This window comes from Tinamus guttatus, unplaced genomic scaffold (assembly GCF_059628265.1).
Source record: "Tinamus guttatus ecotype Peru unplaced genomic scaffold, ASM5962826v1 Tinamus_guttatus_pri_ptg000027l, whole genome shotgun sequence".
Taxonomy (NCBI): domain Eukaryota; kingdom Metazoa; phylum Chordata; class Aves; order Tinamiformes; family Tinamidae; genus Tinamus; species Tinamus guttatus.
Window position 1 is genome coordinate 1,698,041 of NW_028288561.1, and position 26,319 is coordinate 1,724,359.

At 44.2% G+C, this 26,319-nt stretch overlaps 1 protein-coding gene across 1 annotated transcript in view; it reads left to right on the top strand.

Annotated features, from left to right (window-relative positions):
* Positions 1–9,888: 9,888 nt before the first annotated feature.
* BCAS1 (brain enriched myelin associated protein 1) overlaps positions 9,889–26,319 on the top strand; it is a 44,546-nt gene continuing 28,115 nt past the window's right edge. The window contains exons 1-5 of the mRNA XM_010223548.2: positions 9,889–9,978; positions 10,088–10,169; positions 17,146–17,729; positions 23,095–23,256; positions 23,712–23,756. Of these exons, the coding sequence (XP_010221850.2) occupies positions 9,910–9,978; positions 10,088–10,169; positions 17,146–17,729; positions 23,095–23,256; positions 23,712–23,756 (942 nt within the window). The 5' untranslated portion in view covers positions 9,889–9,909. The remainder of the gene's footprint in view (positions 9,979–10,087; positions 10,170–17,145; positions 17,730–23,094; positions 23,257–23,711; positions 23,757–26,319) is intronic.

Below are 26,319 nucleotides of genomic sequence, written 5' to 3' on the forward strand. Positions count from 1 at the left end.
AGCTCCCACATATAGAAATAGCTGGTATATATTTTGTAATTCTCTCTCTTAAAAAATAAGGACAGCAGGAACCTGCTCTGTTTTTTGGTTTTTGGGTTTCGTTTTTTTTGTGGTCGGGGAAAGAAAGGCCCTAACTGCTAGTTCCCTTCCTACATTGACACTGAACCACAATCAACTTCTGGAGAACCTAGAGGTTGCAATACACATGTAAAACATCCTCTTCAGACACTTTCTGGCAGGGCACGCTAGCAAATCTTTCTTGTTCAGATGGTGCTTTGGCTGGGGTGTGAGCCAAGCTCTGCTCTACGCTCCGAGCACACTTGGAGCAATGCTGAGAGCAGCGGAGCTGATCCGGAGCCGGAGCGCAGGACGTCGGGATGCAGCCGGGCCGCAGGCCCTGCCGCGGGATCCTGCAAGCGCGGTAATAATCCTGGATGCTCCCACGGCTCCCTGCACTGATGCAGTTATTCACTCCTTCCCGTTCCGCATTCAGGCTGCGCTGGTAAGCACGAGGCAGCTTTCACAACTAACACGGACTCCATAAGAGACAGCGGGGAAAACCTACTTGCTGAAAACATAATTCTTTAGCAATCACTAGGAATGACTAACTGTACAGGAGCCAGACTAAAACTTATGCAGAACAGAGGCACTTCAAAAGCGTGAGTGAGTGAATTCCCACCACAAAGTCTGGTGGCTGATCTCACAGGAGCTCAGCTGCGGGGTCTGCAGCTCCTTCGGGCTGCAAAGAGGCCAAGTCTCAGCATTCCTGGGAAGCTGCTCTGAGCTACAGGCCAGTACTAAGTCTGCCTCAGCCAAAGGGCCACAGTTCAGTTCCTGGGAATAGTATTATAAATACGTACCCCGAGCTTTGAAGCTTGGCTGCAACGCCGAGTCAGGCTCTGAAGTTTCGAGGGGCAGGAGCTCACACGTGGTTCTGTGTTCGGTCCGTCCTGGCGGGCAGCTCCAACCAGTGGCCGCTCTCTGCAGGAGGGGATGTCTGCACTGCTGCTGTGACGTGTCTGACACCCCCTGCTCTGTCTGCTGAGCCCCCGTCCCGAGGCTTCTGCATCTCGCTGCAGGGATCAGGTGCACAGGAGTGCCAGCATCTTATTGTGGCCCTCTTTTTAACAGCATCAGTTGTTGCAAGTAACTTGCAATTATCTGACAAATCTGAACCTCGGCAGTCTCACTCACCGCTTCGTATAAATGAGCTATTACATCCAAAGGCTGAAGACTCATGCTTTATCATTTGACATTTTCCATCTACACTGAAATCTAAGAGAGGATAAAGTTTTTCCCATTCTTCTGAAATGACTGTTCCAGAGCACAGGAGTTCTCACTTCTAGGACATCCTTGCCTGAATACACAGCTTTAAAAGTGGCCCGTTTGATCAACGTTCTTCATTAGGAAAAATTCCCACTGAGGTATGAGAATTATATTAAATATGGTTTGGACATTCGGATTAAGCTGAAAGCACAGAAAGGTGGAAAGAGAGATGGTTCTGTAGCTCCTTTTGGATTTCTCAAGTTACTACAAGAAAAAATTCTATGTCATCACCTTAATTTACTTCAGAAAATGCTGGCCAGGAGGTACCTAATTGCTAAAGCAGACTTGTAACCCTATCAGATTCCTTGCATGCTGCCCAGTTTGTTTCTCTGACTAAAGAAGGCAAAAATGCACCCAAGTTACCCTTTCCACAGTCATCCCGGACAGGAATGAAATCGAACTCGGTGAACTTGGAATTTTTCAGTGTAAAGGAAGCATTTTTATTTCACAATTTGTCGGTGCTCACGGCTGTTGCTCAGAGGCCACCCCTGGGAGCCGGGAGGCTGTGTCAGCCCCGATGCCCCAGCGAGTCCCTCCCGTGAGCACCCGGCCTGGGGCGGCGGCGCCGGCAGCTCCGGGGCTCTTCCCACCCAGGATCCCCAGCAAGGGCCAAGGCTGAGCCGGGCCTCCCTCCTGGGAAAGAGGAAAGGCCATGACTCACTTCACGCATCTGATCAGGACCGGAATGGGAAAGGCTGAGTCAAAACTTCCGCTGTGTTTAGTCTAAAACTTGGAATTTGCCTGAAGTTTTGCCTATTCTTTTTCCTCGGCCATTCCCTGCAGGCTCTTTCTTCCAGCTCTCTCTAGTGTTGATAGGATGTACTGCTACTTAGCCGTCCTGCTGTGCTAAATAAACCTTGAATGAAACAGCTGGCTGGAAGTCCTCACCTCAAATTAACACATCAGCCCCTTCACATAGCGAAAGCAGATGCACATATAGACCAATATTAATCTGCTCTTCAATTGTCAGGATTTGAATGGTGCTGGCTCTCATTTTGGACGGTAATAAATGAAACTGGCTAATCATATATAATTGTTGGGAGCTCTGTGTCATTAATTAACAGGAAGTTTTATGCAGCTGTCAGATGCACCAGCTGAGCATTTCCTGAGGGGAGGGAGATTTATTTGGTGACAGTTTCATTATAGATTTTGGATAGAAAAAAAATAGCATTTTGATCGCTAAGAAGTAATGAATGAAACACTGTTTGCTCTGTCTGCTTCAAGGGAATTCTCCTCCGAGCTCGAGTTTTCGTCCCTGAGCTGCCACTCAGGCTAAATAGTTACTGAGTTTAACCCACAGCCAGGGTGCAGCACTAGATGGTTCATCACTGTGGGCACCTCAGTCCTGCCTTTGCTGAGCATATGGACTGTATTTGGCTGTAAAAAAAGTAATGAAAACAGATATGAAATATGCCTCAAAGAATGGATGGATAATTGTCCGTTAGAATTGCATAACTGTGAACAATTAAATCCGTATAAACCTCTCTCTGATTTCTCTAATCTAATCAAGTTACAGCAGTGTGCTCAAGAAGAACATCTCAGCTACTGCAGGAGCCACCGCAGACTCTTTCTCTGGCATCTGCTCCACTGTTGTAAGTGCTGCCAAACCAGGTCAGAGAATGACGAGGTCCCAGAAGGATGGGAAGGAGAAATGGCTCCGGTTTCAACACAGGCAGCCCTGATACTGCAGGAACACGGATTCCTAGTTGCAGGAATCCAACTCAGTTGCCTAAATTTAAGGCCTAGGAGAGAGAGGGGCACTTCAGGGACGTGGTAGAGGAGCACCCTGGTTTGTCCAGGTGAGACACGGCCTGTGTGCGATCCAGAGATCTGCCCCTCGCTGAAGCACTTATGCTAAATGTCCAAAACGATCAGTGACCTCTGCTTTTAAGAGTATCTACATCAGTCATCTAATTTGAATCATGAAGAACTGCCTGGATAAATAATGGCAGAAACAACCCTGCAGTACATAAAGGAAAACAAACATCCTATAGCAATAGTGCCATCTGTCAGAGACTAAATCCTAAGAATATTATTTTTGGAGGAAAATGAGCATGGCTTTTTGAAACTCACAGCACATACCACAAGATGCAGAATTATACAATAGTACAAACTATTTCTTTCATGAAGAAGCAAAAAGCTCCATAGAAAGCAAAATACGTTGCAAAAACAAAATGAATGGAAGTGATATTTTCTTTAAAAGAATGAAGTATTTCTCCAATGAAATACTTACATCTTGAATTTCAAATGCATTTCCATGATAAAAATTAAACCCAAGAAGAAAGTAAAGTCACATCCCGCCAAAACCAGAAAGACCCCAAAAAACTGAAGAGAGTTCAGAGCCGCAGGAAGGACAATCAGCTTGGCAGCCGGGTTGGCTGTTCTGTAATGTAGACTGTAGATGACTTTTGTTGCTGGTTCCAAATGTGCTGTCCAGATATTTACAGTTTCTTCATCCTTTGAAGCATCCGACACCCACCATTCACAGTGAGCACTTCACGTTTGTTATAGATCTGTTCCTCTTTCTATGTCATGGCTTATAACAGAATTATATTCAAAAACACAGAGCTACATAGAAATAAAAGGGCCATCAAGATCATATTGGCAAATCAATAGGGAAAAAAAAGAGATCTTTGGGATCGCAACAGAATTCTAATTTAGTTGAATCTTGAGACACATACTGTGAGGACGACGTACTACATGAAACAAGCTGAATATTGTATTTGAACACTTGAAGCTGACAGTCAAGTCATCTGTGTACGTGGTGCTGGGATGAAAGGAACCCTAAAGAGAACCTCTGAGAAGCCCTGGCCTCAGGATATTGCATTAATAATTAAGGTGAAGTTGACATTGTGCTTTTAGTATCTTCACATCGCTGGAGCGTTAACAGCATTCCCGCTGTTCCGCGCCGCTCCGGGAAGGAGCGTGGCCGCTCTGCGCTGCGGGAGCTGCAGCCCTCACACTGCTTCATGGCATCGCTTCGTGCAAGCCTTTCACAAAGCTTTCATATTGCTTTCTCAATCCATAAAATAAGGATTTCTCGTCTGCATGATGATAGCCTCTGGGAACTCATGAGTTCGAGTCTTATTAGACAAGGAGGTGTGAAACTTGGAAGAGGAAATCTGCCTCTACCCCAGAGACACCCCAGTCTGAATGAGGGCTCAGCGTCTCATGCAAGGGAGCAGGAAATTGTGACAGTAGTAGGTGCATTTCAGAAGGATATTCAGATCCACTTTGACTATGGTAAACCATCACGCCATCAAATGCACTTTTGGGACTTCTTTTGCCATTGTGGGAAACATCCGTTTTCACATAACAGCGCATAGCTGCAAATTCCAGCACCAGAACACCCATGTTGGGCTGCCCGAAGCCAGAAAGCCAAATACGCATTTGCACAGGTTTGGGTGGCCAGAAGCCTCGGGAACAGACAGTGTTTTCGGAGGGCTGGGAGGTGGAACACTCCACCCCTCGGTGTGTTTGCACGCGGTGTTTGCGAGCGCGGCGACGGCGGCGGCGGCAGAAGGGCGAGCGCCCGGCCGGGCACAGCGGCAGCAGCGCCTCCTCCTGAGCCGCCTCGGCCGCCCCAGGTAAGCCCTGCTGCTCCGCTCGCTCGCGCTGTCCTTGGGGCTCGCTTCTGGTCTTCCTCGTGGTGTCATTTCTATCTTGTGCTTCGGAGCTCCTACCAGGTGGTCGGCTTTTAAAAACATTTTTTGTTTGTTTGTTCTTTAAAGTACCTGCTGTTAACTTCCCCGTTTCTGCGCACTGCTCTTTTCCACAAATGGTCAGGAGACTATAAAGCTCTGCTTTCTGATGGATGCTTCCAGCAGCCGGGTCGGGATCGCTTGCCTTTGTGATATTATTGAACTGCTCCCTCCCCGAAAGCCGAGGGTGTGAATGCTGGAATTATTTTACCTTTCTCATTTGACTACAATACAGAATAGCTGAGAGAATTGCATTAAAAATGACCTGCAAAGCCTTAATGACTGTAATATTGCCTGTCCCGAATGCCCTGCCAGCTGCCTAGTTGCTATTCCGGTGGCTCCTGGGTGTTTCTTGTTTGCCGTGGGTGAGTCACCTCAACCCTTCCTTCTCCTGCCCCTTCCCTGCTATCCTCTAGGACGTGTCTGGAGTCTATCCAGCCCACCCGCTCAGCCAGCAATGCCAGTGCTTGGCCCTGCCTGCGGTCACCTCCAACGTGCACCTGATGCACGGGAGCGATGACGGGCGGGCAGGAGAGTTTCTAAACCCCTTCTAAAAGAAGCAAGCAGAGCAGGAACCCGGCCTCTCCGGGCAGACACGTGCGAGGCAGGAGGCAGGAGGCAGGAGCCAGGCCAGGCAGGTCCCGAGCAGCTCGGGCTGCAGCCCCGCGTGCTGCTTGCTGCAGGCCAGGGCCCTCCTCTGCTTTCACCTATGTCCGAAGCTATTTGCACCTTCAGCCAACATTTATAGGGGGCACCTATCTATAATGAAATGGGATACAAAGAGAACTAAGTAAAGTTGCTTTTTTTCCCTTTTCTGGCAATTCAGTAAAACATATGGCAAGCTTTAGTGAAGCATTAATAGAATCCATGTGTACTTTTTAATATCAATAGACACTGTGACACAGACAATTGTAATATTCTAGGTTGGTCGATACCATAAAAGGGCAAGTTCATCTGGCTTCAGCTGGAGTACAAAGCAGACCACAGATTTGGTTTTAAGCTTCTCATTTAGCTTTCAACCTGTGAAAACTCTTAACCGCTTTGTTAGGACCAACAAAGTGGTCCCAACTTTGAGAGGGAGGGAAAGGAAAGAAATTTATCAAGCCTCATGGAACACTATGGTTCATGCAACATAAAACCAACAAACAGAGACTAACCCCCCAAATACAATTTTTTTGGTTTCTTTTCTTCATTACAATAGGAGCAGTGAAGCATAATCTGGAAAAGGGACTGTTTAAGAGCTGTGTCTGATTTGGAGGCTGGTAGTGCCTGTTCCTTTTTAAACCAGTTAGACGGCATTCCAGCTGGCTTAAATGAGTCCCCCACATGGATAATATCCCTGAAACTTAATATAAAAATCTGTATCTAGAAAGGAAGCCAAAGGATGAGAACAGATTTACCCTTCATCTTTTCCACTTCTAAGGACTTTCTTTTCATTCCTAAAAGATATTCTTGCATCAGGATCATCTCTTTTCCCCCTCCCAATCCCTGGGAGTTTTCTTGTCCCTATAAAAGTTGTCAAACCTCCCCTCGTAAAATAGAAGTATTGCCAGCATTATCCTCCCTGGTCTGGCTAAAGGCTGGCGTCATACTCACAGCTTAGAACAGAGACTTGGTGCTTTTCAGACACAGAATGAAGGAACAAATAGCTCCTGCCTGGTGGTTGTACCATAATAAATGACCGTTATTAATAGCTGTGCTGTACCCAAACGACGCAGCGGAGGGACCAGGTGGGCACCCCGGAGGCTGCAGCGCTCGGAGCCGCAGAGCGGCTCTCGGCCGGTGCCTGACGCCGTCCGACTCCCTGCCCACGCACACAGGGAGGTGGCCACGTCCCAGGAGATGCCCGGTCAGAAACAGCGGCCTTTGCAAATGTGCTAGGGAAAAAACCAGATGCCGAATGAGAGCCCTGTGGGGCTGCAGAGTGTCAGACGAGTCCCAAGGACAGCTTCATCAGCTCTCAGCTCCATTTCCACGCTGCATCTTATCAAGTGACCACGCTCACAGCCTCCCAAACTTCTTCCAAGGCTCTGGTGTGGGGAAATGCAGGACGGTTTGAAAGAAACGCTGCTGCAGCACTAGTCCTGCTTAATAGAGCCTGAGATCCCCACAGGAGGAGGAGGAAATCCACGGCACTGTACATGGAACTTGAGTTAGCACTGGGAGCCTGTCTTATTTTTCCTAAAATCTTCTTGGCTCCACATTTAACAACCAGCTTTAAGCACACTGCCTTAGATTGAAGCTAAACTTCTGCTACAGACCTGGAAAAATGTCCCAAAAGAGAGAAAAAATGGATTAATTCCTATATATTAGAGGCTTGACCACTTTGGGAAAAACATTACTGTTTCATTTAATGATAGTATAAGCAGAGCTCTTCTATGCAAATCTAGATTCACGTGAATCAGATGCAGCAATCTCTGCAGCAACAATTTCTAAATGCAATGGCAGAAATGAACGTCTGTGACACTGTTTGTGTGGTAACCTGAAACGCTGTGAATCTGATACCATTTTGTGTGTTATCACTTCTGCTGGTACTCGGTTTTGTCTATAGGTGGCAGTGACCTTTCATTTTTTCTTTAAGGCAGAGCACACATGCCCAAATACCTTCCTAATGTTACTAGACAGGCTGAGCCGTCGACTGGAGCTCTGTACCCCAGTAACAGCAACCGACTTCTTCCCTTTCTTAATGTGGCCACTTTCCCCCAGCATGTTAAATGGGCAGCAATAACCAAGCACTGTCACAAGAGGGAAGAGTGTCTGAAGAGACCTCACTTGGGCACCGATGGAATATGTGCACTCTGAGCACATAGGGGTTATGGAACAAGTTAATTGCAGCCTTTTTGCCAAAATAGCCTTCAAATCTGCTCTTACCTCTGCCAGATTTCTATGAGAGACAGAGTTCTGGTGAGTGAAAATCTGTTAAAATTGCACACCACCACTGTGTGTGTTTTATTTCAATTACAATTATGAACTCGATGGTGGAAAATGAATAATCTCACCTACACTAAAACATGTCAGAGATCAGATCTTGCAATCTCTGCTATATAACCATTAAAGATAACTTACTTGACACCAGTAGAGCTACATCACCAGGAAACCGGAGTAATTGAAAATGAGGCTACAAATTATTGTAGGAATAAAAATAAATGGGAACTCTGCCGCTCTTATCCCCTTTTACAGTGTATGAGAAAAAGGAGGCATGTAACCTGCAAATATTCCATCCCCTGCTTAAGCTGTCTCTGGGCATAAAGCAGGAGGTCTTGTGAATGGAAAACAAAAATAAATCCTCTAGATTCAACTAGATACTAAAATTACCATCAGGACTAAGCAGTAGGATTTGAATCTTGTTTTCTTCTCTTCCGATAGGATAACACTTAATGTTGCTAGGTAACAGAATTGCATAGCAAGGACAAGGGGCCATTGTACATCCACAGGGAAATGCTGGCTGTTTTCCACAAGAAATCAGAAGTTCTGATTTATAGTGGAAATATCAGCTGAGAAGATAAAATCGCTGTGCAGCAGCTCTGCATTCGGAAATGGGGGCCCGTCCTGCAGCCGCTGTTTGTGCGGCGGGTCTCGGCGGCGCGTGACGGCAGTTCATGTTTCAGGATCTGCGGGGCCTTTCGGCGTCCAGCGCTAGCAAAGAACTATAACCAAGCGGGACGAGAGGCCCAGCTTGGATTTCACCTCGCTTAGGATGCAGCAGAAAATAGAATCCAGATCTGAACCATCGCTGTAAAGCAAAGGGTTGTAGAGTGGGATTAGCAGAAAGACACAACCAGCTTGAACTCTGCAGACAGTAACTAGCAGCAGATACCTGGGGATGTCGGCTGGAAGGAGCCGGTCCTCTCAGTTCTCACATTCAAATTCTAATGAATGGGGTTTAGCAAAACTCCTCTTTTCCTCCTTTTCTCCAATAGTCAATGACTGTCTAATTAAAATGGTCAGAAAGAAGTTGCTCTCTTCTATACCTAATCCACGCAGACTTAAACCAGAGCAATAATAAGCAGGACAGCATGCGGCACCCACGGTACCTGCTCAGGAGATCTCACAACGTAGGTGCTAAGGCTGGTCCTGGCTGCATTTCCCCCCTTTGGAGACCTTCCTCTGCCAAGGTGGGGCTCGGAATAATCTCTCCTTATTGTTTGCTTGTTTAGCTTGAACAGCACACACAGACCCGGAGCCAAAGTCAATAGGGACCTTCCTCTTGGCTTCATCCAGGTTTGCCCTTCAGCCACCTTGCTACTATATTGGGAGCATGTTTGGCCTAAAGAATTTGCCGTCCAAAGGCACAGTGAGTGCAGAGCAGGCCAAGTATTCCCAAGCCACAGGTTAGGAGAGAATTTCTCCCCGAGGATTTGTTAAACATCATTACCTGATATACAGGGACTAATTTTCAGAGTTTAAGTGCATGATTTCTTTACATATTGCCTCTTTTCTCCCTTCTTTTATCAGAAAACACAGAAAAAATATAACACTCCCTCCAAATTGTTGGAATTCACTTTTTTTTTTTGTCTTTTTGTTTTGTTTTTACTTTATCCTGCATGGTCCTTGTGACTGCTAACTCCATGTACCTTTACTATCTGCTGAATCCAATCTAATCACATGCAGTTTTCCTCAATAACTAAGGCGAGTTTGTTGATCTGTGCCATGTTCAGTGTGTAGCCTGGAGCCCTGAGCGTGTTTGCCCTAGACTGCTGACCAGGGTGCTCTGGGGAAAGCAGGTGGGGCTAAGTAGAAATAAGAAATTAGAAATTCTTATTGAAAATAAGAACTAGAAAACAGTCAGTCATCATTTGCTACCTCCTAATTTGAATTAGGCAGGAAGTTCATGTTAAGGAGAAAAAAAAGTGTGTTTTTTTTCTTCTTCCCTGCAGCCAGGATGGGGAACACAGTGGGTGTCCCAGAAGAAGCCGAAGGAGACGGCAGCTGCACAGGCAAGAGCTACCAGGTGAGCGAGCCGCCTGCTCCCGCCTCCCCTGACCATGCACAGCCCCGCCGATGGTTTCCAAACCCCTCCATGCACACAGTGCTGAGCACGGTATCGTTTGATATTTCAGGCTCTATCTGAACCCCCTGCCAATATTACGAATGGATCCGTGACGGTTGTTCAGGAGGCTGCTCCTACACTGAACGGCGAAGGTGCGTACCGGGACGCAGGGCACGGTCACCGTTCCTTCGCCACCAGAAAGGGTGTTCTGCTGAACCAGTGATAAATACTCACGTGGGGTACACGCTAGACAAGGAACTCATGTTTTAGCTGTTGCTAAAGATCAGAAGAAGAATGGGGACTGAATGGATTAAGGAATCTGAACTTATGTGGACTAGAAACGAAATTAGTTAAGCTTTAAAACATTCCCCAACTGCTGTAGAGGAATCAGAGGAAAATATTTGCTCTGTTGATCAGAGTGCCATGCCCTGCCTAGCCCATTCTGAAACAACAGTGGATGCCAGGCTGGGCCTTGGCAGAAACTGGTCTGTTGTACAGGCAGCCACTATCATCTTCTCCGTGAAAAGGTTAATAATGTACTCCAGATTTGAAGATTTATCCTGAAATTGCCTAATGAATCGTTATGATGTGTAAAGATAAGCAGTGCAGAGCAGTACAGAGCTTTGCAAGAAAGGAGGGGCATTTGGGGATGGACAGAAAAGCCAGTACTGGGCTTGAGGAATGACCACTGCTTCCTACCACCTAACACAGAGTTGATTAGCAATGAGCTCTTGCTGTTTAACTTCTGTAGAGAGCCTGAGAAAAGAATTCCAAGGGATACTGGCAGCTGAAATAACAGGATTTTATTGATCTAGCCCTTCAGGTACATGACTATATGTACCTAAGAAGAGAGATTTTTTTAAAAAAAGCTATCTTATGCTCATCTGTAGAGCTTTTCCAAAACAGCAGAATGTTTGTCTCATCTGCAGCAAGATACATGGAATCTAATGCAAAGTCAGCTGCTTATATTTGAATTCCTGAGAATCTAGGGTATGGCACAATTTACAGAGCTAAATATGTGACTGCCAGGAATGTGGCAAGGCTGATAATAATATTAACTCAAGTTTAGTGTTATTTACCAGAAGTTATTCAAACTGTCATAAATGACTAATGTTATAACCCAGACCACCTATTTCCTATTATTGTTAGAGGATGTGTGAGATGTTATTTAACTATTGCCTGCTTAACTAGAGCAAGAGGGTGGAGAATTTTTTTTTCTTTGTAAACTAACAAGCTCAACTTGATATGCCTTTATTATGTATAAACTGTGGGTGTTAGCCTGGAACCTGTAGCTGGTATCTGACATAGCTAGGCTGTCATAAAATGCTATTCTTTACAAGGATCAAAAATAAAATAAAATAAAGACAGGTATGAGTTGCTTTAGCACCTCCCATTTCAAACCTATTTGGAGGGTGTTGCTGGCAGGACAGCACCAGGTTGAAGCGATCACACTGGTGGTTAGACCCTTGGGCTCCCTGGGCGAGCTGCCCGCCAGCCGCTGAGCCCCGCTTTCCGTGTTTACTCTGAAATCTGCTGGGAACTATATGGCTTGAGCACTAGAAAATTGGCTCCAACGTGTTTGGAAAGGTTGTCTCCACAGATTCATGGGCAACTGCTCTCAGTGCAGATCGCTCCCTCTCTCCCTGCTTTTCGGCACCTCATTAATTTCTCTTACCACCTCTTGCTAGTCCTGGAGCCTGACTGAGCGCTGAGCTGTGTGCTCAGGCAGCACTCACGGGTAGCAGCCCTGCTTCCAATCCCATCTCTGCAGCTCCAGCCACGTTCGTTTGATCCGTGTTTTCCTTGTATTGGATTTCCTTCTGTTTTCAGAACATAATAAAAGCCAACAATTCTCTCCAATCTCTGTAAGAAAAGAAAATATTATTCTATTATTCATTCTTAAAAGAAACCTCTTAGTCTGTTATATAGAGCTGAAAAAACTAAGCTTCCAAAAAATAATCAAAGAGTATATGGAGATATGCAGATGATACAGATTATGGTTCAGAATCCCCTCTCCATGGCTAATTTCCTAATGCCATCTACCTATAATAAGTCAATGGTTGCATATTAAAGGGAACAAAGATCTAATTTTTTTCTGCTGCCATAAAACAAGATGGTTCTGTGGAGTAAATAAAAGCTGGAAGTTTTACACTACCTGAAGACTGGGAAGATATGTGTACTTCTTATTTTTAATATTTAAAATGAAGTATAGGGCTTTGCTTTACTAAAAGAGATTAGCTAATAAATATAATTACTAAATCAATTAAAATACCAAGTGGAAAAGTGAAAAATTGCTAGTACCCATATTTTAATTTTATTATTTAAAAAGCATTTAAAATCATTAATGATACTCCTGAAACCTCACTGATTTGTATAATTTAGTCTAGATTTTTGTGATAGAGAAGTGCAACTTCTGTTTAGAGATGGCTATTCCTTCAGAAAGTGTGGTTGATAGTATTTCTAGAAAGAAATAGTACATGAAATAACACCGTGACCAATTTTATGTTTGTACAGTGAACATTTCTGGATAGGGCATAAACCTCTTTGCCTCAAAAGACGCAAGTGAAGCAAGAGGATTTCATTAATAATGTTGGATGTATATTTGTAATCTCTGTCCTGTTAGTTTGAGTTTCCCTGATTGCCAGTGACCTGCCCATGTGCTGTGCATTAAACAGGACGATTGATGAATGAGTCTATGAAACCTATATCTGCTAATATAGCGGGGGAAAAAAGAATCCAGAGAGTTAACTTAATCTGACCAGAGGAAGTCATGCTATTTGGAAGAGCCCCATCACCATCTGCTCCACATCTGGGCGAGCAGATTGGTGACTGGTTCCTGCATTTGCTGCTTCTGCTCAGACAGGCTGACACGCGGGCTCGGGGGTTCTTGGCATTACTTGCCTTTCCTGCTCCTATTGATTATCAGGTTGTGGTAACATCCAGCTTTTCCTCCCCTAAAATCATTTCAACAGCAGTGCTGCCCTACTGCTGCTTCCTGACACCTTGTTTCGCAAGAGAAAGGATGGCAAATTAGATCATGCATTACCTAATGAAGCTAATGAAGCTTTACCTAACGAACCTACCTTTTGAAACACAAGTAATAAAGTACTGCAGAATCGGAGAAGGAAGGCAGAACTAACAGCAGCGTATCTCTGGGATTAGATTATCAGGGAAAGAGATGCATTAGCAGGACAAGATTTGAAGAATGTCTTTGGGTTGTCGTTATAGGCAGATGCTTGAAACAGTGACCTGATTTACAATGTTCATGAACAGAAATATCACACAGGAAGAAAAGTTCAATTACGATGCAGTTCCTGTGATGTTCAGAGAATAAATCTGATCGAGCAAATTCTGCTACCAGCTGCTATGTGAAAGAAATGGCTGTGTTGCAATAACACTGTTGTGCATGCAGTGTGTGAAATGCAATGGATTATTTTTAAGAATACTTATTGCCAACCTTCTGCTCCTTTCTCTTTCTCTGTCTTAATTATTTTCAGTAAATGCTTCAGGTAAATACCAGTGCTAATTAATTTAGTGCAACAATACTGTTCTGAGAGCCTTAATGCACCCTCACCAGTATTTGCACGAAATTCTGCCAAGCAAGATTGCAAAGGAATATCAGTGCAGGTTTTGTTAGGACAGGGGGAGATGGCCTTACTTCAGAGTGCTGTAATCATTCTGAAAACTCCAAGTCATTTAGCCTCCTCGCAATCACTTTGTGAAGCATTTTGGCATATCTCCCACACAAGTACTATATGTATTTAGAGATTAGAATTTTCTATCATCTACCTTAGTGTTATGACAACAACTCAGTTGGGAATACTGGAAGGAAAGAAAACTGCCCAGTAAGTATATATAAAAATAGATCAGAAATGTTATGTAGAAAAAAATCACTTTGCTATAACTAGGTATTCTTTTTTTTTTTTCCTTTAAATGCAGTATTCACTGCAGTAACTTGCTCAGAGCTATTATAGGCCCATCAAGCTAGTCTACATTGATGGACTTTTTATAGTGCCAAATGCTGCCTGTAGCCCTTAATGGCTCCATCATGGCCATTAAAGTCTCTTGTCTCTAATTATCAGTGAGCTGCTAGGAACTAGATACTGCTGCATTGCTATAATTGCATGGCTAAACCAAATACCTGCTAGTAATTGGCTTGTATTCAAAATAGCCAGAGTTGCTAACCATGTTTTTAGCTAATGTCCTCTCGACTCATTTTCAGAATGTCTGGTGTTAGATAGTCGATAGGATAATGTCTGTGTGCTGGTGTGAAATGCAGTCTCACAGCAGTGCTGTAAACTGTGCATGGAGTTTTAGCTTCAGACTAACCTCATTCAAAGTGAGTGGGTTTGATCTACTTGAACAACTGGCCCAGGATGTAGGAGTTTTGTTTCCATTCCTGACTGCCTCTGGATTTCTCAGTAATCTTGGAGGGAATTGCATGGGCTCTCTAAAAAATAACTTTCTTCCACTTTCAGCTGTCTGGCTTGTAGCTGTTTCGATATGAATAAATGCAACAAGTGGCAGTGACAGAGGTGAAACAGTGGAAGCTGTGTTTGGGCCGTAAGGACTAGAGTGCTTTAAAATAGATGGAATTTGGAGAAGAGGAAGGTGCTGGGAGTTGGGTTTTCTGCCATAGCCAGGGTTCAAGGGCCAGTGAATTCACTGAGAGGTGAATTAAGCTTCACTCAGCTGCTTCGGAAGAGAATCAGTTGCAAACAGACACTTGTGAAGATCCTCTCAGATCTTTGTGGACATCTTTGTTCATTTACAAGCAACGGTAGCGACTCTTAATGAAAATGAAACAGACTTTGTGGAAACAAAAAAGGCTGAAATGAAATGTTTTGAGAGGTTGAATGATGTTGTCAAAACTGGAACATTTTCATCCAAACACTGCAATCTTAAAATCTGTTTTCTTCAGCTTTCTCTGAATATGGCATGAGTCAAACTCTTCTGTTCAGCCCACCACAATAATGACTCCTCTCTAGTGGTGGGATCTGCTCTGCCTGGTGGCTGAGCAGACTTTCTCTGAAGCAGTTTGAACTGTTTTGACACAAGAGACATGCTGCAGAGCTCATGCCAGTGATATTTTCCAGGTCTTTCATTCCTTCCACGACAATTAGAGATAAAAGGATTTTGATCGGTTCATGAGCCTCTTTTTGCTTGGTTTTCTTAATGATGAGCTTACATACCTATTTTTATACTAAATACAGCTTTCCTGTGTTTCACTTTATCTATGACATACAACAGAAGTTCTGTATCTGTTACAATTATTTTCCAATGGATATTGTTTCTGTTTTTTTCTGGCTTGGGGAAACATTTGCTTTTTTCTGGGATTGCCTTGCATGTCCCTGTTTGCTTTTCCAAAGCTTGCTTCCCAGGTTTCCAGCTATGAAGTAACTGGTGCTTCAGTCCTTTTTCGTATAGTAATCCACAAGTCTAAGGATTGATACTTAGTGGCCTTAAATGATAAAGAGTGGTGATCAAAAAGTTACCTGTAACTGGCTCCGTCCTGGTTCTGCACAGGGACATGACCGCGGCCCCTCAGCACCATTACAAGACAATAATAAGAAAGGGAGCACAACATACTGGTCATCGCTTTTAATGCCGGCACATAGACTAGCATGATAAATCCCAGGGGAAAAGTTACTGAGTTGGTGTAATCTTGCTGCAAAATATAACTGGCAGGTTTGAAATCTGTGATCTAAAATTTGGCATTTCGTATCTTAAAAGTTTTTTTTTTTAAATGAACTTTGAATCTGTATTATGAAAGGCATTTTAGTCAAATTTTATTGGAAAGTAGGGTTTCATCTCTGATATACAGTGACGTATGAAGGGCATAATATTGACTGAAGACAGTTACAATTATCTGAAGTAATTTCAGTTTCACACTGAATCTGACAATTTTTAAATTTTAATTTAACAAGTCAGTTTGAGATTGACAGTGTTGCACGGTTATAATTAGATCCAAATTCATGCTGTGGGGATGATTGACAGTGAAACCAGACATATATTCCAGTAAAATGTAAAGAAGAAAAGCTGAACCGAGGGGAAGCTGTAGTGCTTACCTCTCTACAAGGCTTCTCTTGTTTACTGGGGTTTCGAACTACATAATATGTCTGTGATTCAGTCTCCCATGTGCAAAATAGATATAAGAGATTTCTTTCTTCTGCCTCTTGTTTGTCTTCTGAAAAACACAGCCCTTCTCCTGTCTGCCTATCCAGTGCTAGGGAGTTTCATCTCACTTGTGATCAAAGTGCCACTGAAATATTAAGTCTTAAAATGATGGATTTTTTTCACCTCTGAAGTATGATGGTCATGTGTACGCAATGGAAAATTATTTGTGAGAATGTTATTGGGGGAAAAATATTATTAGACATATTGCTTGTGGGTAAAAAGTCAGAAATACAAGGATATAAAACACAGCTCAAGTTTGACCTAAACTGTTCAAATTAGATTGGCACTAAAATACAGACAAGAGAAGAAAGGTGCAAGGAGAAACAGTACTATAGCAAGGCTGCAACAAGGCAAGAAACAGTGTTGGAAAAATGAATAAAAGAAGTTATGGCTACAAAGTCCTTTGGGGCAAGCCAGGAAACAAAATCATTCCTTTGTTTCCATTCTCTACTCCCATTTAGCTTTCACAGAGGAAAGTGTTATATTAATATATAACTTTGTCTCAAGCATTATCAACAATTTTTGCATATCGCTCTTTAATTAATAAATAAATAAAAATAAAACAGAATCCTCTAGTCCACCTAATTAAAACAATGAAGATTCCGAGTTCATTGGCATTGCTTTTTGTGTGCCTGCTCAACCAAGTAGTCAAACCTCAGCCACTGACACTGCAACAGCAGGGCAGAGAACATAGAATTTGCACTGACCTCAATGAGAAAGAGCAGAGAGGAAAGAAATCAGACAGGCAGGTTCAAGAGATGAGCTGCAGCTCATTTTTCTGAATAGCGAAACAATAGGATCTTTAAAGAAGTTACACAGTGTGTGGTCTTCCCTGAGGCTGCACGTTTCAGAATTAGTTTATTAAAGAGCGGGGTCACCATGATTAATTGTACTACTAGTATAACTTCTTTGCTGTGGTGGATAATTACTGTTTTATGCTTCTGTTTGTAGTGGATGCAAAGGCAAGTGTTGCACGGGATAATGTGGCTGTTTCTTCCCCGAAGACAATGGAGATAAGCTCTGTTCCCGATGCAGGCGGAAAGAATCCGGGGAACGGTGCCAAGCAAGCCATGCCATCTGCTAAATCCCGCTCTGTCTTTGCGTTTTCATGGCCTGTACCAGGGCGTACTGAAGATCAAGCTCCAGATTCATCAGCTGGATCCGCTAAACTTGATGTCAGCCCCGAGGCGGCCGGGGCGAACAAAGGCGCGAGTCAAAGCGCGGAGGTTCCCGCGGCAGCTGCGCCGGAGCGACGCTCCCATAAAAACCTGGCCCAGGCCCCTCCTGCCGCAGCGCGCGGGGAAGAGGCACTCGCAGCACCGGGGACACCTGAGGGAGAGGATGCGGCTGGGGCGGAGCCCAAACAAGTAACCTTTTTTGACAGAATCTTCAAACTGGAGAAGAAAAAGGAAAGGAGTAACACACAAATTGATACCCGAGAGGAAGGGCAGGCTGCAGACACTGCTGACGGAAGCATCCTGGCAAAAGAGGCTGTCGGATTACAGAGCACGTCAAGAAGTGTCCCACAGGGGCAGGCAAGTGTTTGAACAGGAATATCCATTTCATGCTTAATGAAGTCTCTTAGGAATATGCGAGGTGCAGGACAACTCCGTGTCAGGATGCCTGTACGGATGGAGCAGTGATACCCTTAACTCGTAGGCAGGAGCCCCCGGAGGGTTGGGAGAGGCATCTCTGGCAGAGGAGTCGGCTCTGGTGTCTGCTCCTAAGTGCCGGCACCTGGCCTGGAGCTCAAGTTCATTTGTACTTCCACAAAAAGTTCAGCTGTGTTCGTGCTCCAGTAGTCTGGACGACAAACAGCAGCTGGCTATGAACGGAAACCAAAATGCTGGCAGGAATCCTAATCCTATGGTTTAGGGGCTTGGAGCTTGACACTGGATGATCTAAAACGCTTTGGCATGTTTTTTTGTCATGATAATAAGATACCTTTCTAGATCAATAGCTGCTTGTTGCATAGCCTATGTACCAGAATCAAGAATAACATGCAATAATGATTTTTGATACCCACAGTTACTGCAAGTTTGTATTTTTTTAATTTATTTTTTGTCAAGGGAATAATATAGCTCTTAGAAATGATTTTACAGTAGGAGAAAGCAAAGCAAAAAAGTGGGTAAGTTGGCACGCTAGTGACGGGAAGCAGTGGCAAGCCCTGGAGTTCAGTGTGCTCAACCGCACGGCACGGAGCTGCACTGTCACCTGTGGCTGCTCTGCAGCTCACAACCCATCGTTACGTTTGATGCTGTCTCATCTAATGCAGAGTGGGAGACAGCAATGGAGGAAAGTCAGGTATTACTGAATTTGTTATTTATTCAGGATCATCAGCATGACAAAATTGCCAGAAAGACAAATATGCCACATGATTAATATTAAAATCACTAAATTACCGAAAAAGGCAGTTTCCTGGGCAAAGTGGCATAACTGTCGTTGGTTTACGGGAGCACAGTCAATTCATACCCCTCGCCGGTCTAGTTCAAATGCGGGCTAATCCGGGGAGCAGGAGGGGGAACAAGCAGCGTGGGCCACTAACCGAGCAGCGTGGGCCACTAACCGAGCAGTGTGGGCCACTAACCGAGCCTGCTTTCCAGGCCCGTGGTGCAGCCCGTCCAGCAACGCTGTGCGTGAGCAGCACCTCTCGCCAGCGCCCAGCACGGGCAGGAGGCACCTTCTGCCCTGGCATCACCTCAGCTTTTCTCTAAAGGCTTCTCTGCTTTCTATTCCTCTAGCAAAGCTGCTCTATCTTCTGCTCAAATTTGAATATTTCCATTCTCACTGATTTGAATTCCCTGAAGTTTGGTTTTAGAGTGAGAACACTTGCAATTTGGACTGTTACCTTCCAAAAGTGGCACCCCTCACAGGCATCTCAGCTATATACTTGCACTTCAAGAACCTATAGCATTAGCCTACTAGCATCTCAAGTCATTCACTATGTAGAGAGCCGTGTAAATAATAATCTACTCGGTGCATAGTGCCATTCTCTATGGTCACTCAGATTGAAGGCTTTCAACATAAACAAAACATTTGCAGGATTTTAAGTACACATGAAAGATAAGTTTTGCCTGTGAGTCATCAAAACTGCTACTTTTGCAACTGAAGGCAAAATTTATAATTTATTTTTTATTTTGTTGTGATCGCAAAATACAGAATGTGCAAGTTGATGTACCAAGCAACTGTCAAAGGGCAGAGAGAGGCAATGAAGAAAGTTCAGTCCCTCTTCCCTACTTCAAACAAATACTGAGAACATTTTTATTGTTCATTCAGACCTCTTTTTTTATGACAGTGATGTCTGCTTTTCCTATTCATTCCGAATTCTGCTCCAATCTTCACCTCATACCTGTCCATATGTTAAGCTTTGCTAATGGGAATAATCTGGTAATCGCAGGCTCTCCCTGGTCTGCGTGTGGGTGTTTGCAGGGTCCCAGCCCTACAACAGCCTTCGACGCCCGGGGCTGCTGCTGGACGAGTCTCCCGCTCAGCAAATGCCCCGTCCAGTCCTCACACACGGGCTCCAAGAGGCTGAAAGTGTTTGGGAGCTCACAAAATCAGGGACTACATTATTTGGTGTAAATGACAGTGGCAGGACCATGATGGGGCATGGAATTTTAAGCTTATCTTTAATTTCCTCAGCATGTCTTTTGTCTTTTATCCCTCATAAATGTGTGTGTGTTGGGGGGGAGGAGGCTGGTAAGACCTTTCCTGGCAATAATATATTGACTAAGCACTTGTGACACACTGCCAAACTTGCCTTAACTCCTGTTTTAAACAAAGGCATTGGCTCTGCCTTCCAGCACAGTTGCTCTCTGTTCCCTACAAAGTTGCTACTTCTCATGTAGGATGAGAGAATGATTCCATCTGATTTACCAAACAGCTTCTAGTTTAATTGCTGTTACTGTAGTAACTGCAAACTGCAACCAAATAATAATCATATTAAAAAATCCAGATATCGCTGCCAACACAGATTTTTCTTGTTTTTGGTGGATTATGGTTTGTAATATTTATAAGAGCTAAAGCAAAGTTTCCCTGAATTTTGTGCCAACACATAACAAACAGTGTTGCTGGTAAGAGAGAGGCTCTGCAGTTGCAGCTTAGGAGCTGCACAAACATTCTGTGTTTGGTGAACCAGTCTTTATTTTCTGTGGTCTACAAAACTACATTCAGAACACAGCATAATTAAAACAAGGACAGAATTCATGAATTCATGAAGCATTTACTATTTAAGCCAAAGAAAAGATAAATTATATGCTTGAAATGTTTCTCTGAGCCGTGATTCACACAAACAAAAGTGCTGGCAAGAATATGTGCTTTTGATAAAGTTCTCTAATGACTGAATTAAAATTACAGTATAAGTATTTCAGGTGTCTAATACCCCAAAAGACATGATTTGAACACTGACAGAGGATCTGCTAGCTTCCAATGCGGACTCTCCTCGGTTGGTTCTGGAGTTTTCCTTCACTCCTATTTGTCTCTAGGGCCCTGCACAGCAGATTGAGTGGCTGCTCCAGAGGCTGCTGTGGTTGCCAACTGTGGCTCTGAACCCTGGGGGCTGCAAGGCTCCACATTCTCCCTCCCTCGTTCACACCCCGAGCGCCTCAACCCACGTTCCCTCCTACCGCCGTATTCCCAAGGGAGCCCAAAGTGGATCACGGCATCTAGCAAAGGCCACCTCGTCTGAGTGGCATCTCCACAGGCAGGAGCTGCAAGAGGAGCCCTGGCTCGGGGCTCTCGGCGTGGGAGCCCCGAGGGCAGCGGGTGGTTTTGGGGCTGCGCTGGGTGCCCTGCGCTCAGGCTGAGGGCTGGGCGATGCCTCGAGCGCTGCCCCTGGCACCACTGCTCACATCTGCTGGGCAAGGGAGCGAGGGGCACCTAGGAGCGAGGGGCACCGGGACAGGTACTGCTGCAATGCTGAGAACTGGCACCTCTGCAACTGCCCTCTGTGTGTGTGTGTGTATATGTGTACGCAAATGCATACATAGATCTGCATATGCAAATGTCTCCCGTGAAAGGAACAATTCAGGCTAAATGTCTGACCCACTGCTGCTGAGTTGTATAGAATCAGGACTTTATGACTGAAGTTAGTTTTGTTTAGCAATGTATGTGCCTCCTGCTTCCCTACTGCCTTGCCTCTTGCTTTGGTGCCCTTTTAATATCTGAAATAAAGGCAGCATTTCTTGTGCGTGTGACCAGAGCTGTTGGGGTGGCACCCTTGGGAGAAGGGGCCGGCCCGGCCCAACAAACAGGCCGTTCCTGCAGCAGCTCTGCCCTGGCTGGGAGCCGCACGACGTGGCCCTTCCGAGAAGCTCCTGAGCAGCCTGTGGAGGCTCCTTGGCCGGCGCTGCCTCCTTGCTGGGCACGGCCAGGGAATGGTGGGTAGAGAGCGAGACAAGAATTCTGTTCTTGTGAGTAAAACACTGCGGTTTTAACTCCCTCCGTGCTGCAGGGAGCCCGGCCCTTCCTTCTGTGCACGTGTTTCCTGGCGCCAAACTAGCCCTTTGAAGGTTTAACTGTGAGTTTTGCATGTTTAGGCTCTTCCCTCCCAGAGTTACTTACAGAAACCTGTTCTAAGTAAATCCCATACAAATGCTGATTTTTAAATCCCTCAGTAAAGGGAAAGGTTCTCCAGGGTACAACTTTAAAATCCTCTAATAAAAATGGCACTGAACAAGCATGTCTAATTGGTGCTAAATGTATATATATATTTATCATCATTTAGAAGTCTAAGCAGTCTTTTGAGACAGTATTTTGAACCACTGACAAATGGACAAACTCAAACTCTGTTTTTCTGGTCTCTGTTTTTCCTTTCCAGTAATGTGGGCTTGCAGCTTCCTAGTGCCCAACTGCTTCTCTAGTGCCGTGTCTGAAGTGAGCAGATACATGGGCTGTTTCAGTGGTTGGGGTGTTCATTTGCTACTGCTGTTGTTAATGACTGCTCATTCAGGAATGTCTCAAACCCCTACCAAAATCAATGCTCACAGTTTGCTTCTCTAATAATAATTGATAGATTCAGCCCTTGGGAGTTTACAATAGGACAGATAAAGAAAAGGGAGGAGAAGGGGTGTTACTGATAACAAACTTGGAGGTAGCCAGATTTTGTGTTCTTGGAATATTAAAAAGCGAAATGCTAAAAAGGATTTGAAGAAGTATCAAAATGTTATTTTGCACCAAGTTTGCATTAGCTTTACCTGTGCAGGCTGAGGAAAGAAGTGGCCGGAGCAGCAAGCTGAGTGTGAAGGGGTGCTGAGCTCTCTGCACTTGTGCCAACAACTAGGCCCAAAAGTCTCTTTAAAACACAGGATCCTCCATAGGTGTCTAAAGAGAAAATTAGTAACCTTAAGAATATCATCTACATGAGTGCTTGAGCCCCAAAACAGTTTTAGGTTTGGTAAATCTGATTACAGCTCTCTCTCTGAATCTGGCTCAAACAAATTACTCATGTTTGAGTTGGTGCTTTTCTTTAACTTGAATCATGTTTGTTTACTAGATAAAAATTATTTCTGGAATTGCAGAACACAGAGTATCTGAACCAGTCTTTGCATGGTACATTCAGACAGTGGGACATCAAAAGCCCAAATCAGTGTTTGGTCCTATTCACAAATTCTGCCTTGCTCAAAAGAAAGTGGTGGTGTCTGGGATGCAAAATGCAGCTCTGCTGGTGGTTCTGATACTTCATAGCTAGGAACAATGTTCCTCCAACAGCAAATGCTGAATATATTAGAAAAGAGGGGAAAGATGAATAAATGCTCAATTGTTCTAAACATGTAGGCTGGAGAAGTATGGTTGGAATTAGGGTTGTGACTGCGAGCAACATAATGCAAGTCACAAATGTTACTTTTACATTCCACTGGAAACTAAGCAAGCCAGAACTGAAGAAACTGCCCTCTTTTTTAGGAGATAGATGACTGCAACCAAAAGGACACTCAGCAGGACGCAGCAGGTGTCAACTGTGCCGGCACTGAGCGACCTGAAAGGGCAGAGGTAAAACAGGAGAACCCTCAAGCAGCCGCTGCACTTGACAACGACAATTCTGTCATGAGTTTCCTTAAAACACTGGTAAGTTTTTAGTTTTCATCTCTAGCCATGCTTTAAATTAGGAGGACTTACAGAAATCCCATGTGGACATACTTAGCTAAATGCCACACGCTCACTGTTGCAGGCACCAAGGATGTTATGAAGCTGAACAGATGGTTTAAAGAATGATCTGAGATTGAGAGATGTGCAGACATAGCTCAGTTTGGTAAATGACGGTTTATTCAGAGAACTTCCTCTGCTCTTAGAGTCACTTCCAGGCCTGGAGGCATTTAGCTGTCCTGGGTCCTTCGCATGTCTCAACAGGCACGTCCTTCGAATGCTGAAACCTTGAACATCTCTGAAAGTTCATTTTTATGCAGTTTTTACCTTGTGATAGAAAATACGGCTAGTTTCAAGCTAATAGATGAACTTTCAAACTCTTTTCTTCTGAAGGATTGAGCTGGGTGTAACTGTTTATTTTCTCATGTATATTTAAGGTCTCCCCAAGCAAAGCTGACACCAAAAGAGATTCTGAAGACAAGGTAGGCAGATTCCTTGCTCTATCACTGGTCATTAAGTGTTTTTTAACACAGGCTTTTGCTCTTTGTTTTGATGATTTTCTTACCCCCAATAAAAGCTATCATTTGTAGTAATAACTTTTAAAAAATCCCTAAATATGTTTGAAAGGAAGATGAATATAAATAAAGTGTAATTCTTCATTCCAAACATTGCAATTGAAGGTGAGAACTGTAGCGTTTTCTGTAATGTGGATGATGAACTGGAAACACGCTTTCATTTATTGGTACTCTGACTTTTTCCCCTCTCTTTTCCCACCGTTAGGGCAGTGCCTAAGCTTACAGTAGTTTTAATGAGAGAAATGTGTCAGAAAATACTTGTATTAATCTGCCTTCAATGTTCTGATGCTCTCAGTGGCCTATAAGAGTTATCGCTGACTGTATAAGTGGGAGCTGCCAGACTAAAAGCACTTTTATAAGTATTTCTTATGACTATAATAAGTATGTTTTTCCAGCAATGCATGAGAAAAAATTTAAACACATAAAGGATAAAACGCTAAAAAGGAAATAATTTTTCAATTAAATCATTAGGTAATAAAAATCACTATGGGCTTCAAAATTTTGTGTTCTAGCCCAGTGGATATTTCGCACTATTCAGATCTTACACAGGCTGTCAAATTTGCAGAAACCTTCCCTCGTGGAGCCCCGTTGTGGGAATGGGCTGTGCGGGCTGAGGTTTCTGCAGAGGCAGTGTCCAACCTCGCTGTCCCGGGAGGTTTGCAGCGCTCGGAGCACCAAACGAAGGTGCCGCGTGGGCCTGGCCTGCCCGGGTACCCGCGAGGGGGAACGCGCCCCGGTGACGGTGACACCAGCAGCATGTGCAAACCCGCGGCGCTGACGAGAGGGGGAGGCTGGTTCACAAAGAACATCTTCATCTTTGCTGGCATTTTCCTGAATTCCCAATTTAAAAGATTAAAATCCATTTCCCCTTTGTTCAGGAGAAAATATATTAAAAAGGTTAACTTTTCTCTACAATATTAGACTACTTTCAGCTCTTACGTATTGTGAAAACGGTCACCTTTTCCGTTAGTTAGTTCCTTAAGTTCCTTAACTTCCTTTCCGTAAGTTAGTTCTTTAAGGATGTGCCCACGGTGCGGCCCTAAGGCAGGCGTTGCCCTTCCCGTGGTCCGAGCAGCTCCCGAGACCAGAACGTGGCCGCTGGCTGCGCTGGCGTCCGCGTCGCGGCCGTCCTCGCAGGGAGCAGCCGGCGCTGCCGCCCGCGCGCCCGTGTGCCAAAAGAACCAGCGAGTCTGCTCCTCTCCTCCGAGAAAGCAGCTCGGGGCCTCTCCTGCTTTGCCTGCCAAAGCACCAGGGCTTCCTCCCGGGGACAGAGGCGGGTGCCATCAGTTGAACTCAGCGCCAGGATGCGCTTGTTGGGTTTTGAAGCAGAACTTTCATAAGATGCAACTCTGAGTTAATCAGCTGGCTAAAGCAACTCATGCTTTCAATAGTATGGATGCAGCCTTAATATTATTGTCACTTCATCCACGTAAACAGAAAAGTTTAGCCTATATAATATATAGTTCAGTCAAACTTATTGGGAGCAACGTGAATTTGCAAAAACCTGTAAAGGATCAGCTTAGAAACTGCACTGCTTATTCATTTGTATTATATCTGTTCTGTACCATTAAATGGACCCTTTTCTATTACCTAATTTCATAATTGAATGGAAATACTGGGATTGCTACACTATTAAAGTGTAGCACTAAAGCAGTACTCTAGTACTGAAGGGAGAAATAGCCAATTTAGACCTGATTTGCCTCTTCCTAGGGCAAAAGGGCCCACGTACAGAGTAGAACAGTTCTGGGCATGCTGGGAGAAGATCCTGCTTTTGAGGTTGTTGTTTCATTCTAACTACATAATTTAAAGCATTTTATAGGAAGCATCTTATTAGGTGTGGTCAACCACAGGGCTCGATAATTTGTACTGAAGAGGAAGATTCTGCAGTTGGGTGTTTTTGTAGGTCAAGGAAAATTCTCAACTCTGTGCAAAAGAAATGAGAATAAAGTCTGCAAATATACAAGTTAATTAGCTGGAGGGTGAAGATTTGAATGAAGTTATTTTTCATTGAAATATAATTTAAGAAACTTACTTCTTCCCCAAATTGAGTCTGTTTCTTAATTAAATCAGGACTAAATTGCCTAAGATGAATTTAAGGGAGATGAGAATGAAGTCCAGGATGCTCGAAAATAGGAACTAGATGAGATCCTCCTTTGGACTAGGTAATCACAATGGATTCCTGTGGCTTTAAAACGAGATACTGGGATGCGCTGAAGAGTAAGGAACGCTACCTCATTACCTGTGATTAATCATATTATGAGGTACACACAGGACAGTTGCCATAGAACAGAGACCTGCATTAACTTGTTTAGCTGTTGAAACCCAATTAAGCTGGCTTGGATATGGGGGTGTGTGTTGCTCTCCTCCACCTCTGCATATTTTTCTTCTACCACTTATAGAGAATGGTAAAAATGGTGCAGAAGAAAGAAGAAAGGAAGAAGGAAAAATATTCATAATAGGAAAACTTAGC